Source organism: Monodon monoceros, unplaced genomic scaffold (assembly GCF_005190385.1).
Source record: "Monodon monoceros isolate NGI ecotype Baffin Bay Population unplaced genomic scaffold, NGI_Narwhal_1 Super_Scaffold_3, whole genome shotgun sequence".
NCBI lineage: Eukaryota > Metazoa > Chordata > Mammalia > Artiodactyla > Monodontidae > Monodon > Monodon monoceros.
The window spans coordinates 71,362,064-71,376,142 of record NW_021703780.1 but is presented as its reverse complement, the minus strand read 5'-3'; the positions used below and the strand labels follow the sequence as shown (position 1 = coordinate 71,376,142).

The 14,079-nt window shown below is 37.9% G+C and overlaps 1 protein-coding gene across 23 annotated transcripts in view; it reads right to left on the bottom strand.

Annotated features, from left to right (window-relative positions):
- The window catches only part of SLMAP (sarcolemma associated protein), a 149,790-nt gene that overhangs the window by 83,818 nt on the left and 51,893 nt on the right, over positions 1-14,079 (bottom strand). For 13 of the 23 annotated variants that reach the window (XM_029243664.1, XM_029243648.1, XM_029243646.1 and 10 more), the window contains exon 2: positions 3,681-3,834. In XM_029243664.1, the coding sequence (XP_029099497.1) occupies positions 3,681-3,834 (154 nt within the window). Of the gene's footprint in view, positions 1-3,680; positions 3,835-5,149; positions 5,221-6,779; positions 6,984-14,079 lie in introns of those variants that run through there. The other 10 variants (XM_029243651.1, XM_029243666.1, XM_029243655.1 and 7 more) reach the window with 3 other exon arrangements.

The following is a 14,079-nucleotide window of genomic DNA, read 5'->3' as shown; positions in this document are numbered from 1 at the left end:
TCAATAACAGAAAAAAAACAACCCAATCAAAAAAATGGGCCCAAGATCTAAACAGACATTTCTCCAAAGAAAACATACAGATGGCCAATAGTCACATGAAAAGATCTCAACATCGCTAATTATTAGAGAAGTGCAAATCAAAACTACAATGAGATACCACCTCCCGTGGGTCAGAATGGTCATTATTATAAAGTCTACAAATAATAATTGGTGGAGAGGGTGTGGAGAAAAGGGAGCCCTCCTATACTGTTGGTGGGAATGTAAATTGGTGCAGCTACTATGGAGAACAGTACGGAGGTTCCTTAAAAAACTAAAAATGGAGTTACCATATGACCCTGCAATCCCACTCCTGAGCATGTATCCAGAGAAAAACATAATTCAAAAAGATACGTGCACCCCAATGTTCATAGAAGCACTATTTACAACAGCCAACACATGGAAGCAACCTAAATGTCCATAGACAGATAGACATAGACAGATGAATGGATAAAGAAGATGTGGTTTATATAGATGATGGAATACTACTCAGCCATAAAAAAGAATGAAATCATGCTATTTGCAGCAACATGGATGGACCTAGATATTATTATACTAAGTGAAGTAAGTCAGATAGAGAAAGACAAATATCATATGGTATCACTTATATGTGGAATCTTAAAAAATGATGTAAATGAACTTATTTACAAAACAAAAATAGACTCACATAGTTTCATTTCTGAATTTAATTTATTAATACCCTAATCAGGATTTTTTAATCTATTGTCACAAATGAAATTAGTTACAATTTTCTTCTTTGTACTTTATCTGTATCAGAATTTGGCACTAATGACAGGCTGCTGGCTTCTTCAAAGGATTTTGAGAGCTTCCCACCTTCACCTATGTTGGAGTATTTAAACAACATTGGATTTATCTGTTCTTTAGTAAGACCAAGTTCGGCTGTGAATGCCCATTTCTGGTCAATCTTTAATAACTTTTTTTAGTCTCTTTTAAAGAAATCAACTTAAAAGTTTCCTACATCTTGGGATAATTTTGCCAGGAAAACATTAATTTACTCTAGTTTTTTTTTTTTTTTTCTTTGTCATAGTTTGTCATGTAACAGTCTCTAATAATTCTTTTGGTATATCCCATATCTGTGTTTATATCTCCTTTCTCATTCCTTATATATTTTTTAACCTAATAAAGGAATCAAGGCTTATTAATTACCTATTTTATTTTACTGTTTTGTTTTAAAGATCCAGCCTTTGGGTTTGTTTAATCCCTTTCAGAGTTTTTTGTTCACTTCATTAATTTCTGCTTTTTTATTTCTTCTTCCCAACTTCTTTTTCTTGTTGTTCTTTTTCTAATTTCTTCTAAGTGCCAAGTTCCTTCATTGTTTGTCTTTCTTCTTTAACACGGAAAATATTTAAGATTATGAATTTTTATCTGAGTAAAGGATTTACTGGATTTTGGTATGAAAGTCTCCTTTCCTTTCCACATAGTTTGAAATTCTCTTTTTGATGTCTTCTTTGATCCAGGGGTTATCCAGTAGTGTTGTACAATTTCAGTAGGATTTTCCAAGTGATATAAAGCTTATCATAATACTGTTTAGCATAGAGCATCTTTTTTTTTATTTTTTAAAGCATATGTTTAAACAGTAACACTCAACTCGTGACACAGCTGTATCCCAAGAGGCCATGCGTAATATAAGTCAACTTTTTGAAGGCAATAAATACCAAAAGAAACAACATTTTAAATGATGAAGAAATTTTTCTTTACTTTCCTTAAAGTTGGCATAAAAGATAAATTTTCAAAGAAGCCTGCAAGAATCTACGTTGTCAAAATAATATTGTACTAATAGTAACCCTGAATCTCAGAGTTGTCCTCTTAGCTTTCTACAGCATTTTCTAAAGTGGCCCCCACAGCTAGATGGGGAAGAAGAGAGGGAAGGAGTTTGGAACTTACCTACATCTTATATCAGTCACCCCCTTGAAGATCTGCATATATGTTAGCATGTTATAAGGTCGGAGAAGTCCTTACTATCTTTGGTTAACTAAGCATTCCTAAATGTATTTGATTACTTCATTCTTCTATCAATTAACACCTTTTAATTCTCTTTGAGAAATGCAAGCCAAGAAAATAGATATTCCTTGGAAAGAAAGACAGTGTAATCAAATTCTGTCTTCTCTGTGGGCTTCTCACAGCTGGGGTTCTGTAAATGTTTGCTGAATGACTTGCTAGCAGAGGAGGTGTGATGTGGCAACAGCAGATATCAGAGTGTCCACTGCAGCTGTTCTCAGTATGTTTATACATAAGTTGAGTTCTCTTAGTAAGGAGCACTCAATATTTTGCATCAAAATACAAACTTTCCCTTCTATTTTAAACTGTAAATGAAAATTCCTAAGACGTTGGCCCTACACACATCCAAATTTCAAAACCTAACACCTTAAAAAAACAAACAAGCAAACAAACAAAAAACCTAACACTCTGAGGAGGCCAACAAAACCCAGCAAAAATAATACTGCAGTTGCAGTATGTAAACGTATATGCACGTGTACACACACACACTATCATCACCAGCACCCCCTGGGTTCCCATATCTACTGTGCAAAATGCCAGAGACTAATGACTTAGGGTATTATCAGATCAGAGTGTGCTCAGAGAAACAAAAGGAGAAACCTGCCAATCAGTTCCACTGTCTATACTAAACTGAGACAGTGGGACTGCATACTTTTGGTTCCTATTTATTTAGTTTTATGATTCAGCCATATAATTTCTTGGTCATAAAGTAAACAGTGAACTAGGTAGGGCCAAAAAGCCTCAGAATTGTAAAATTAATCTAAATTTATTTAGCTAGAGAAATCCTAGTTTCAAATACTTGAGACATGAAATTTTATATTCGTGGTAGCTGCCTACAGAATTCTGATTTTGTTTGGGGCAACAATGAAGACACAAACAAAAGGGATAAATCATAATTGATCTATGCCAGTCACGGATCTCCTGCTTCCCTTTGCCAAGTAACTTCCTTCCCAGGCTCCTTTGTAGCTACAGTTAAAGGTATGTATGTGACCTACCCATGCAGCCAGTGAGACAAAAGAAAGAATCTGCTGGAAGGAGTCTATGAAAGATTGTTCTTTCAAACATGAAAAGAGAGCCACACAAAAAGGCATTTTGCCCCCACCTTGTCTTTTTTGCCTAGGACACTGGTGTGAGGAAAATAAAGCCTGGGGCTGCAGCCATCACCCTTAGACCATGAGGCAACAAGCAAAAGCGTAAAAAACCAACATGTAAGGGATAACAGAATGGGAGGACAGTAAGACCCTCTGGATTCCTGATAACATCACTGAGCCAAGTGAACAAAGTCTGGACCTACCTACCTCCAGGCTTGTTGTTAATAAGTTAACAAGAAATATCCTTATGGTTTAAGCTCCTATTGGTTGAGTACAGCATCACCACAGCCAACTGTTTTCTAACTGACACAGCAGTGCCCTGTGTTTTCATACTGTGATAAAGAATATAAATTATTTAACATTTTAGAATTTAAAATTTTAGAAAAACGATAGGGAAAGTGAGAGACTCAACTTTTCACTGCATAAAATGTTGTACTTAAATTGCTTTTGCAAGCATGAAATGTTTTGTAACATTAAACAATAGAATAAAAAATTAAACAAACAAGACAAATAATAGGAAAAATCGATCCATACCCGTACCTTTCCGTGTGTTCTCCGTCACATCTACCCCAAACTGGATAATGTCACCGGAAAGAATTTCACATGGTGGACTTTCTTCAGAGCCTCGACTCAATCTCTGACTATTTATAAAGGTACCATTACTACTTTTAGTGTCTTGGAGATAAAACTGCAAAAATAAAATTTAAAAAAAGAGCCAAAGATTAGTAGTAATAATTCCAAACCTACTTTTAAAAAATAGTATCAATACTTCCAACTTTGCAAACTACTGCAGGTAGATTTTTTTCCCCTATCAATTCAAACCACTTATTTCAGCTAAGATTCTCCTTCATTACATATGAAATTAGAACCCTGAAACTGGGTGATTTAAAATCCAGCTGGAAAAGATGGTATATCACTTCAGAAAACAGTTTACAAGGTCCTCAAAATGTTAAACAAAAAGTTAGCATATGACCCTGAAATTCTACTCTGAGGTATATACTGAAGAGAACTGAAAACATATGTCTTCACTAAAACTTGTACATGAATGTTCATAGCAGCATTATTCCTTATAGCCAAAATATGGAAACAACCCAAATGCCCATCATCTGATGAACGGGTTAACAAAACATAGTATATCCACATGAATTATATTATTTTGCAATAAAAAGGAATGAAGTATTGATTCAAGCTATAACATGGATGAACTTTTAAAACCTTATGTTAAGTAAAAGAAGTCAGTCACAAAAGACATATATTATGTAATTCCATTTATATGAAATATCCAGAATAAGCAAATCCATAGAGATAAAAAGCACATTAGTGGTTGCAAGGGGCTGAGGTGCTGGGGCAGAGGGTAGGATGGGGTGGGGTGAATAACTGCTAATGGGTATAAGATTTCCTTTTGGGGTGATTAAAAGGTTCTAAAATTAGATAGTGGTGATGGTTGCATAACTCTGTGAATATACTAAAAAGCAATGAATTGTTCATTTTAAAAGACTGAATTTTATGGTATAAATTATATCTCAATAAAAGCTGTTATTTTCTTTTTTTTAAGCCAGCTACACAAAACTCTAATTTTATCTTTCCATCTCACTCTGACTTTGTAACTCTGCTCCTAGGATTTCTGGGTTAAGTCAAAGGAAGTGCTGTTTATTCCACAGGCAAGGACAATTGGTATTAGGTAACACCTATATTAATTGCTATCAGTTAACTAACATACGTGGTATCAGGCCCAACACTTCAGTAAACTCTTTGTGATAAACATTTTGGAGACACTAGAAACTAAAATACAGGAATCAACTACGAAGGTACCACTTCCTGGCCCCCCCAAACTTGCCTTTCATCACTTGGGTAATCTTCCTTCTTTAACAAGGGAAGGGACAGCAGGAGGCACAGGAAGCCTACCTATTTATCACCTACCTATTCCAAGAGAAATTAGGAACAACTGGGATCACACAAAATAGACTTACTAGGAAAAGAACAACCAATAAAAAAAGATGTACCTTTCTTTTTGCATCTTTCTACACTCTCCAGCCCTGCTTATTCTAGCAACACATTTTCACTGAATGCCTTCCTAAGGAAGAAAGGAAAGAAGAAAACTAATATTTATTAAAATACATGTTGCACCACCAGGCCCTTATTTAACCTTAACATTAAAGCTATGTTATAGATATTATTTCCATTTATAAGTGAGAAAAGTGGGGCACAGGCAAGTATCTTTCCAAAGTCACAAAGCTATGGAATACAGAAGCAGGGATTTATATCACAGAATTAAAAGGGACATTTTTCCCCCATTACTTCACACTGACCTTTATGTTTCATTTATCCTTCACTCCTTCCAAAAACCCTCTTCCAAAATGAAACACAACAGAAGAATAAGCAATTTGCAGAAGATACGAAAATGACATTTCTTTTCATTAATTCCTAGGTGACAATTTCAAGGCCACCAAGCTGTCTATAAATGACTTAGTCTCTGTTTATAATTCAAAAAGAGACCAACTGTTACTTTGGCTAGCAGTTTATATAGTTAGTTACAGACCATTAATAAAGAAAATTGTGTTGATATTTTACAAATCCATTTGAAACTTAGAGGCCTTAATATTTCACACCAGGGAGATAAGCACAGGCAATATGCTCAAGTAGGAACAATTATCCTCAAGATTTTTTCTACACTGGAACCTACTGTTGCACTGTATAAACGAGTTTGTTTTTTAATTTTAATATATTCTTGGGAAATGTGGCAATATCTGAATTCTGGTTTGGTCATTTTCAGTTATATGTGCCTTGGCAAGCCAAGTAAGGGGATTATAGATTTACAGTGGTTTCCAAACTTGAAATTCTGATCCATTAGTGTGTTACTAGGTCAATTTAGTGGGCTGTTACTAGTGGTTTAAAAAAAAAAAATTAAGAGAACAAAAGTAAGAACATATGAAATGAGGTTCAGTACTGTTTAGAAAACTGTTTGAAAAACAAAAATGTGTGTGTGCTTTTCTATGTGTTTACACATACACACACATATATCTCAACACCTCATGTTTGTAGCTCTTAACTCTAAAACCATAAATTTTCAAATTAAAAAAACTTTTAATCAATATTAACCCATGTTCTTTTCATTCTAACATGTCTGTATTATGTCCAGAACACACCATGGTATCTTTGGCCTTCATTTAGCTTGAACATACCATTTACGTTAGTTGCTCATTGATCCTCTGCTCTCAACCAGCTAATGGCTTCCAAACACCTTGGAAGAAAGTCCAAAGTTCTTACCATTACAGCCAATAAAGCCCCACATGATATGGCTCTTGGTTCCCTCTCCAAACTCATTAACTCACACTATTTTCCTCCCTTATCCCTCTCAGCCACACTAACCTCCACTCATGCCCCTGAGCCTCCACACTTGAGTATAGCTAGACTGCAATTGTTTACTTCCCTGCAGAAATATTTTCACTGATTTAACCTTCTGCCCTTGGTGTTTTGAAAAACTGTTATTAAAAATGTTTCTGCACCTTCTATGAAACAATCTGCCACTAGATTCAGTCTACATTGTACAGAAGCTATTCTATTTACTATCAGGTTAGATAGGTATAAATAAGTCAACTTATTTGCAAGGCACTCGCAAGTGACAGTGCTTACAGTCCCTGGATGCATCTCCCGTAGCAGGTATGTCAGTTGGTCCTTTGTCACTTTCAAACCAGAAATATCTTTCTCCTCTATGCTGATACATCTTTTTCTATCAGGCTTTTTTTTTTTTTTTGATTTATTTATTTTTGGCTGCATTGGGTCTTCATTGCTGCGCGTGGGCTTTCTCTAGTTGCTGCGAGTGGGGGCTACTCTTTGTTGCGGTTCGTGGGCTTCTCATTGCTGTGGTTTCTCTTGTTGTGGAGCACGGGCTCTAGGTGCGTGGCTTCACTAGTTGTGGCACATGGGCTCAGTAGTTGTGGCTCTCGGGCTCTAGAGCGCAGGCTCAGTAGTTGTGGCGCACAGGCATAGTTGCTCCGCAGCATGTGGGATCTTCCCGGACCAGGGATCGAACCTGCGTCCCCTGCACTGGCAGGCTGATTCTTAACCACTGTGCCACCAGGGAAGTCCCAAAAGAGAAAATTTTTAATTACTCTAAAAAACAAATCTTGTTGAAGCTTTAACTATCTTTATTTCCTAGTAGCCTAAGGAATGCCCAAGCATCTCTGGTGTTTGTATTAGCCTATGGGCATTCACTTTGATGCTGAGCAGATGTGTAAGGAGCCCGGAACTTATAAAAACCCTGTAGCTCGTGGCCAAAGTTCAACTTTCACTGTTTTCAGGCTTTATCTTCAATTAACTCCCTGCCTTCCCCTGACTGAAGGTTAAGCTCCCCCAAATCAAGCACTGATGGTGATCCTTGAACTGAAAGGTTGTCCTTACCCCATCAGTCACTTTTCCTTGTTTCTTGCTTATTACGATTACCTTCAAAGACGCAGGCACAGCTCTTTACAGGTTGCATAATTTGCTCTTTGGCCTTCAGAAAGTTTTCTGCTCTTTCACTCCATAAACAAATACATTTTGCATCACTTTCAGCTTCGCTGCAATTTGTAAATGCTTTCATTTCCACTATAATGATAAACTGCTTCTTTCTAGCTTTTCTACGTTGACAGGTTTTTGCAATATCCAACCACCAATAGGGATTTCCCTGGTGGTCCAGTGGTAAAGAATCCGCCTCCCAATGCAGGGGACGCGGGTTCAATCCCTGGTCAGGGAACTAAGATCCCACATGCTGTGGGGCAACTAAGCCCGTGTGCCACAACTACTGAGCTTGCACCCTCAATGAGAGAGCCCGTGTGCTGCAAACTACAGAGCCCACACAGTCTGGAGCCTGTGCACCACAACTAGAGAGAGAGGAAAAAAAGAAACCCACATGTCACAACTAGAGAGAAGCCCGTGAGCCGCAACAAAAGATCCCACATGCCTCAGTGAAGATCCCACACGCCTCAACTAAGACCCGATGCAGCCAATAAATAAATACATACACACATACACACACACACACAGGTATGATGATAGTAATTATAAAAAAAAAATCCAACCACCAATAGATTAATAACATTTGAATTAAAGCTTCAGAACAAAGCACAAACCCAGGAGATGTGCCACAGGCCAGAGGCCAGAAATTCTAAGTCCATACAGGGGGGTTTTAAAAATGTGAATGCAGAGTAGATTCTGGATTCTAGATGGCAGATACTACATCATAGATATTTCTTTTTTCTTTTTCTTGGCCTGCACCATGCAGCATGCAGAATCTTAGCTCCCTGACCAGGGATCAAACCTCTGTCCCCTGCAGTGGAAGTGTGGAGTCTTAACCACTGGACCACCGGGCAAGACTCCATACATCATAGATTTTTAATTTACTTGAATCACCACCTAAAATCAAAAAAAGTGACTAAGACAGCAAAACCAAAATCCCATGGGCAACGTTTGCAACAAAAATTGGTGACAAATTATCCATATGAACCTCAAAATACAAGCGGGGAAAACCATCAACAGTCACAAGACCTTCATGAAATCAGCATCTGTGCAGGAGGATGTGTATATGGAAACAATGCAGGATTTGAGGGACTTGAGAACCTCAGAATAGTCACTAGATATTTACTGGACTATATGATAGCTAATTTGAGAAGAGAAGATGAAAATGGGAAAGGTTCGGCCCAATCCACTAACAAGTGAGTATGAGGTAGATCCTGAAAAAGGCTGGAGCAGTCTGAGTCTTATAAATTCTTAAAACCAACCTACCAACCAAAGCTGCCTTCAAGGATAGGGCTCCACACTGTGGGAAAGCTGTTGGGTATGGAACTAAAATTGATCAGGGCAGGGACAATAGAGACAAGGAAAGAAAAAGACCCAGATAAAAGTAGAAAAGGGGAAAGGAAGCCATCGTATTTTTAAACATTTTACAAAAACAACAGAAGAAGGAGCTCTGTGACATCAGAAAATTTATCCTGAATCATGACCCCCTTCTGTAAGTTCAGGAAAACAAATTACACATAAAAATGAGCAACAGAAAAATATCAGTGTCCCATGCCATACAGTTATTTTTTAAAAAAAAATAATAAAGAGCAAAATAACATTCCCTACACATAATGACAGACAAATCTCGGGAACAGATCAAAATTATACTATTTCAGAACAAGCTAAAAGACATTAAGAAAATAACTCAAGGCACGAAAAAGAAATATAAATCACAATTACAAAACTCAGGGAAAGGTGAAAGAACTCAAAAAGAAATAGAAAAAAAAGGGAAATCATTTCAGGAATGAGTATAAAATTAAAAGGACACAAGTAACTAAATATAACAAAAAATGTCTTAAGAGAAATAAGAAATAAAAAGAAGGAATTTTTTTTGGAATCAAAACAAATGAAGAAAGTGAAATCAGCAAAATGACAGAGTAGGCGGCTCCAAGCTCTTATCCCCACACAAAGGCTGAAAAAACAAGGAGAAACTGTCAGAACCAACTTCATCAGAGCCTTGGAAAGCAAAGGTTTACAGCAACCATGTGAACACTGAATCAAGAATAAGGCAACTTAAAAATGGTAGGAAATCTTGGAACTTCCCTGGTAGCGTAGTAGTTAAGAATCTGCCTGCCAGTGCAGGGGACACGGGTTCAATCCCTGGGCCAGGAAGATCCCACATGCCACAAAGAAACTAAGCCCATGTGCCACAACTACCGAGCCTGTGCTCTAGAGCCCACGAGCCACAACTACTGAGCCCGCGCACCACAACTACTGAAGCCCATGAGCCTAGAGCCCGTGCTCTGCAACAAGAAGCCACTGCAGTGAGAAGCCCGTGCACTGAACGAAGAGTAGACCCTGCTCACCGCAACCAGAGAAAGCCTGTGCACAGCAACGAAGACCCAACACAGCCAAAAAAAAAAAAAGTGGGAAATCTTCGTGGCATTCCTCACCCTTGTCCCCTCCCTTCCCCCTGTAAAACAGAAGCCTTGAAGACATCAGCCTGAATTCCCACTGTGGGACCCTGTTACCTAGTTCCAGAGAGAGCAGACCTAAATTGCAAATTATTGTGTCTGTCTACTCTAACGTGTCTGGGGGCTACCTGAAGGTCTGACTAGAGGCTCTCACCTCTGTTTAGCCTAACTCAGAACTCACCCATGATGGAAAAGCAGTGGCTTGGCTTGCTGAAAAAGTGGGATTTATCCAAAGTGGTTCAACTTAAGTCAATCAATATAATATACCACATTAATAGAAAAAAGGAAAAAACCAAAATGAAACCACAAGATCATCTCAATTGATGTAGAAAAGGCATTTGACAAAATCTCATATCCTTTCATGATATTTAAAAAAAAAACAAAAAATAACAACCCAGAAAGCTAGGACTGAAAGGAACTTCCTTAACATGATAGAGGACATTTATGAAAAACCCACAGCTAACATAATACTCAATGGTGAAAGACTGAAAGCTTTCTTCCTAAGATCAGGAACATGGCAAGAAAGCCTACTTTTCACCATTGCTACACAATACTGTACTGAAGTTCTAGCCAGACACAAGAAAAAGAAATAAAAGGCATCCAAATTGGAAAGGAAGAAGTATACTATGTCTATTCACAGATGACAAGATTCTCTACAAGGAAAATCCCATAGAACCCATAAAAAAGATACTAGAGCTAACAAACAAATTCAGCAAAGTTGCAGTTTATAAGAAAAACAGAAAAATCAGTCGTGTGTATACATCAGCAATGAACAATCCAAAATGGAAATTAAGAAAGCAATTCAATTTATAATAGCATCTAAATAAAACACCTAGGAATAAATTTAACCAAAGAAGTAAAAAGCTCGTACAATGAAAACTACGAAATACTGCTGAAACAAATTAAAGACAAATACAGGCATAGCTCGTTTTATTGCACTTAACTTTACTGTGCTTCACAGACATTTCATTTCTTACAAATTGAAGGCTGTGGCAACCCTGGGTCAAACAAATCTATTGGCGCCATTTTTCCAACAGCATTTCTTTTAATTAAGGTATGTACATTGTTTTTCTTAGACATAATGTTATTGCACACTTAATAGACTACAGTATAGTGTAAACATAACTTTTATATGCACTGGGAAACCAAAAAATTCATGTGACTCGCTTTATTGCGATATTTGCTTTATTGTGGTGGTCTGGAACTGAACCCACAATATCTCTAAGGTATGCCTGTAAACAGAAGGACATCCTGTGTTCATGGACTGGAAGACTAAATATTAAGGTGTCAATATTACCCAAACTGGTCCAAAGAGTCAATGCAATCCCTACCAGAATCCTAATCGCCTTTTTTGTAGAAATGGGAAAGTCAATCCGCAAATGTATATGGAATTGCAAGGGACCCTGAATAGGCAAAACAATCTTGAAAAAGAACAGGGTCCATCCAATAGGAAAAGAACAGTTTCCTCAACAAAAATACAAAATTGTATACAAATATACAAAATTCCTCCCCCTATATACAAAAATTAACTCAAAGTGGATCAGAGACGTAAATGTAAGAACTATAACTGTGAAGTTCTCCTCAGCCATTATTTCTTCAAATAATTTTTTTCTGCCCCTTTCTTACTCTCTTCTGGGATTTCCAAAATGCATATGCTGGTATACTTGATGGTGTCTCATAGGTCCCTTAGGTACTGTTCATTTTTCTTCATCTTTTTTCTTTCTAGTCCTCAGACAGAGTAATTTCAATTGCCCTAACTTCAAGTTTGACTCCTTCCTCCTGCTCAAATCTGTCACTGAATCTTCCACTGAATTTTTATTTCAGCTATTGTATTAATACTTTTACAATTTCTATCTCTCTACTGATCTTCCACACTTATTCACACATTGTTCTCCTGTTTTTCTTTAATTTGTCCATGGTTTCCTTCAGCATTATGAGCATATTAAAAACGGTTAATTTAAAAAGTCTTTGTCTAGTAAGTCCAATGTCTGGGCTTCCTCAGGGATGCCTTTTGTCAATTTCTTTTTTTTTTCCTGTGAATGGGCCATAATTTTCTATTTCTTTATATGCTTTGTAATTTTTTTTGAGAATTGGACATCTTGAATATTGTAACGTGGTAACTATAGAAATCAGGTTCTCTCCTCACCCCAGGGATTGCTGTTGTTACTTGATGAAGGCTGCAGTCACCAGTTTATTTACTGACTTTTCCAAACAATTTTTTGCAAAGACTATATTCTTTGTCATGTATCATCACTGAACTCTCTGTTTTGTCATCTCCATAGTCATCCAGTGACCTAACAGAGATTCCCTTAAATGTCAGGATCCAATAAGAAAAGGCAGGAAGGGTGTGTCTTGTCTCTTTAATCCCCTTGGCAGATGCCAGGGAAGCTGTTCTAGTCTGTGGGGTTTGAAACAATGGCCAGCCTCTGTGCCAGGCCCTCAGCAATAAAAAGCAGTGACAAAGGGCTTCCCTGGTGGCGCAGTGGTTGAGAGTCCGCCTGTCGATGTAGGGGATACAGGTTCGTGCCCTGGTCCGAGAAGATCCCACATGCTACGGAGCGGCTGGGCCCGTGAGCCATGGCCGCTGAGCCTGCGCATCCGGAGCCTGTGCTCCGCAACGGGAGAGGCCACAACAGTGAGAGGCCGTGTACCGCAAAAAAAAAAAAGCAGTGACAAAAACATACAACCTCAATTTTTGAAAGACAAGCAAAGTCACACCAGGAATCATGGGCCACCATACCCACAGTTACCCACCACAGGGCTAGGTGATGGAAACGGTAGCCACTGTGCAAAACACTGAAATTCTCAGAAATTTATCACCCTCTTCTTCATTGAGCACTCCCCTGGATGCTGCAAGTGTTTGCTTAGACTCCAGAGTTCCAAAATAATTGCTTCAGACAGTTCATGCTAGCTTAACAGTCATCCTGGTGAAGAAAACCAATTTTTGGAGCTTCCTCCTCCATTATTTTTTATGGCATCACTCCACAAGTCCCTAATCTATAATAACAGCTACCATTTATTGACTGCCTTTTATGTGCAAGCACTTCTGATCTTCACAACAATCCTACCAAGTAGCTATTACCATGTCCATTTTCTAGATTAAGAAACTGAGGCTCAGGTATATTAAGTAGATTGCCATGGTCTCACAGATAGCACAGATTTGACACTGCTATTCCTTCAAAACCTCCACAACGCCTTCCTTCTCTCCTACTTAGACTAAACAGTCTCTGGTCTTTGAGTCCAAAGTTATGAAATCCCACTTTGTTTATGAAGTTTTCCTGAAGCAATCAGAATAGGAAGAGCCAATCTCAACTCTAACTCCACTATTACGGCAAATCATTTTAATCTATAACGTTTACTTGGCACCTGTCTGGAGAGACTGCACATCCATAAAATCAAATACGGAGCAACTCTACACTGAGAATAAATTAAGAGAGTATGCATTAAGTACCAAAATCCTGAGAGGCAGGATTTGGATTAATAAAGTTAGGCACAGTCAGTTGCTAACAAGACACTTAAGAGTAAGAGAGGTGACCTGAATGAAAGGCAAGGAGAAGGAGGAGATGGAGGAGGAACAGGTATTACAGTATATTTATATACAGTTAAGGCCCAGCCCTAGAGGGTAACCAAAAACAAACAAAGGAAGAAGTGGGGAAATATAAAATAGAGTGAAGCTATAAAGAGAGGGCCTGAGCACTGCACTTAGGAGTTGAGATTTAAGACAGAAGCTACTACTAAAGGATTTGATGAAAATACTGTTTTAGAGAGATTATTCCAACAGCTCTGATAATCTAGCAGCTGTGTGTAGGATGAACTACAGTGGGAGTCACTAGAAATAGGTAGATCCATAACTTGTACGTTTTTGCCACCAACAATTTAGTTATTTCTTAGAGTACACAAACTTAGTTGATAAGCATGTTCAATATGGATTTGTTTATATAACCTTCCTGGCTTCCTGACTAGCAAAGCACCACATATTT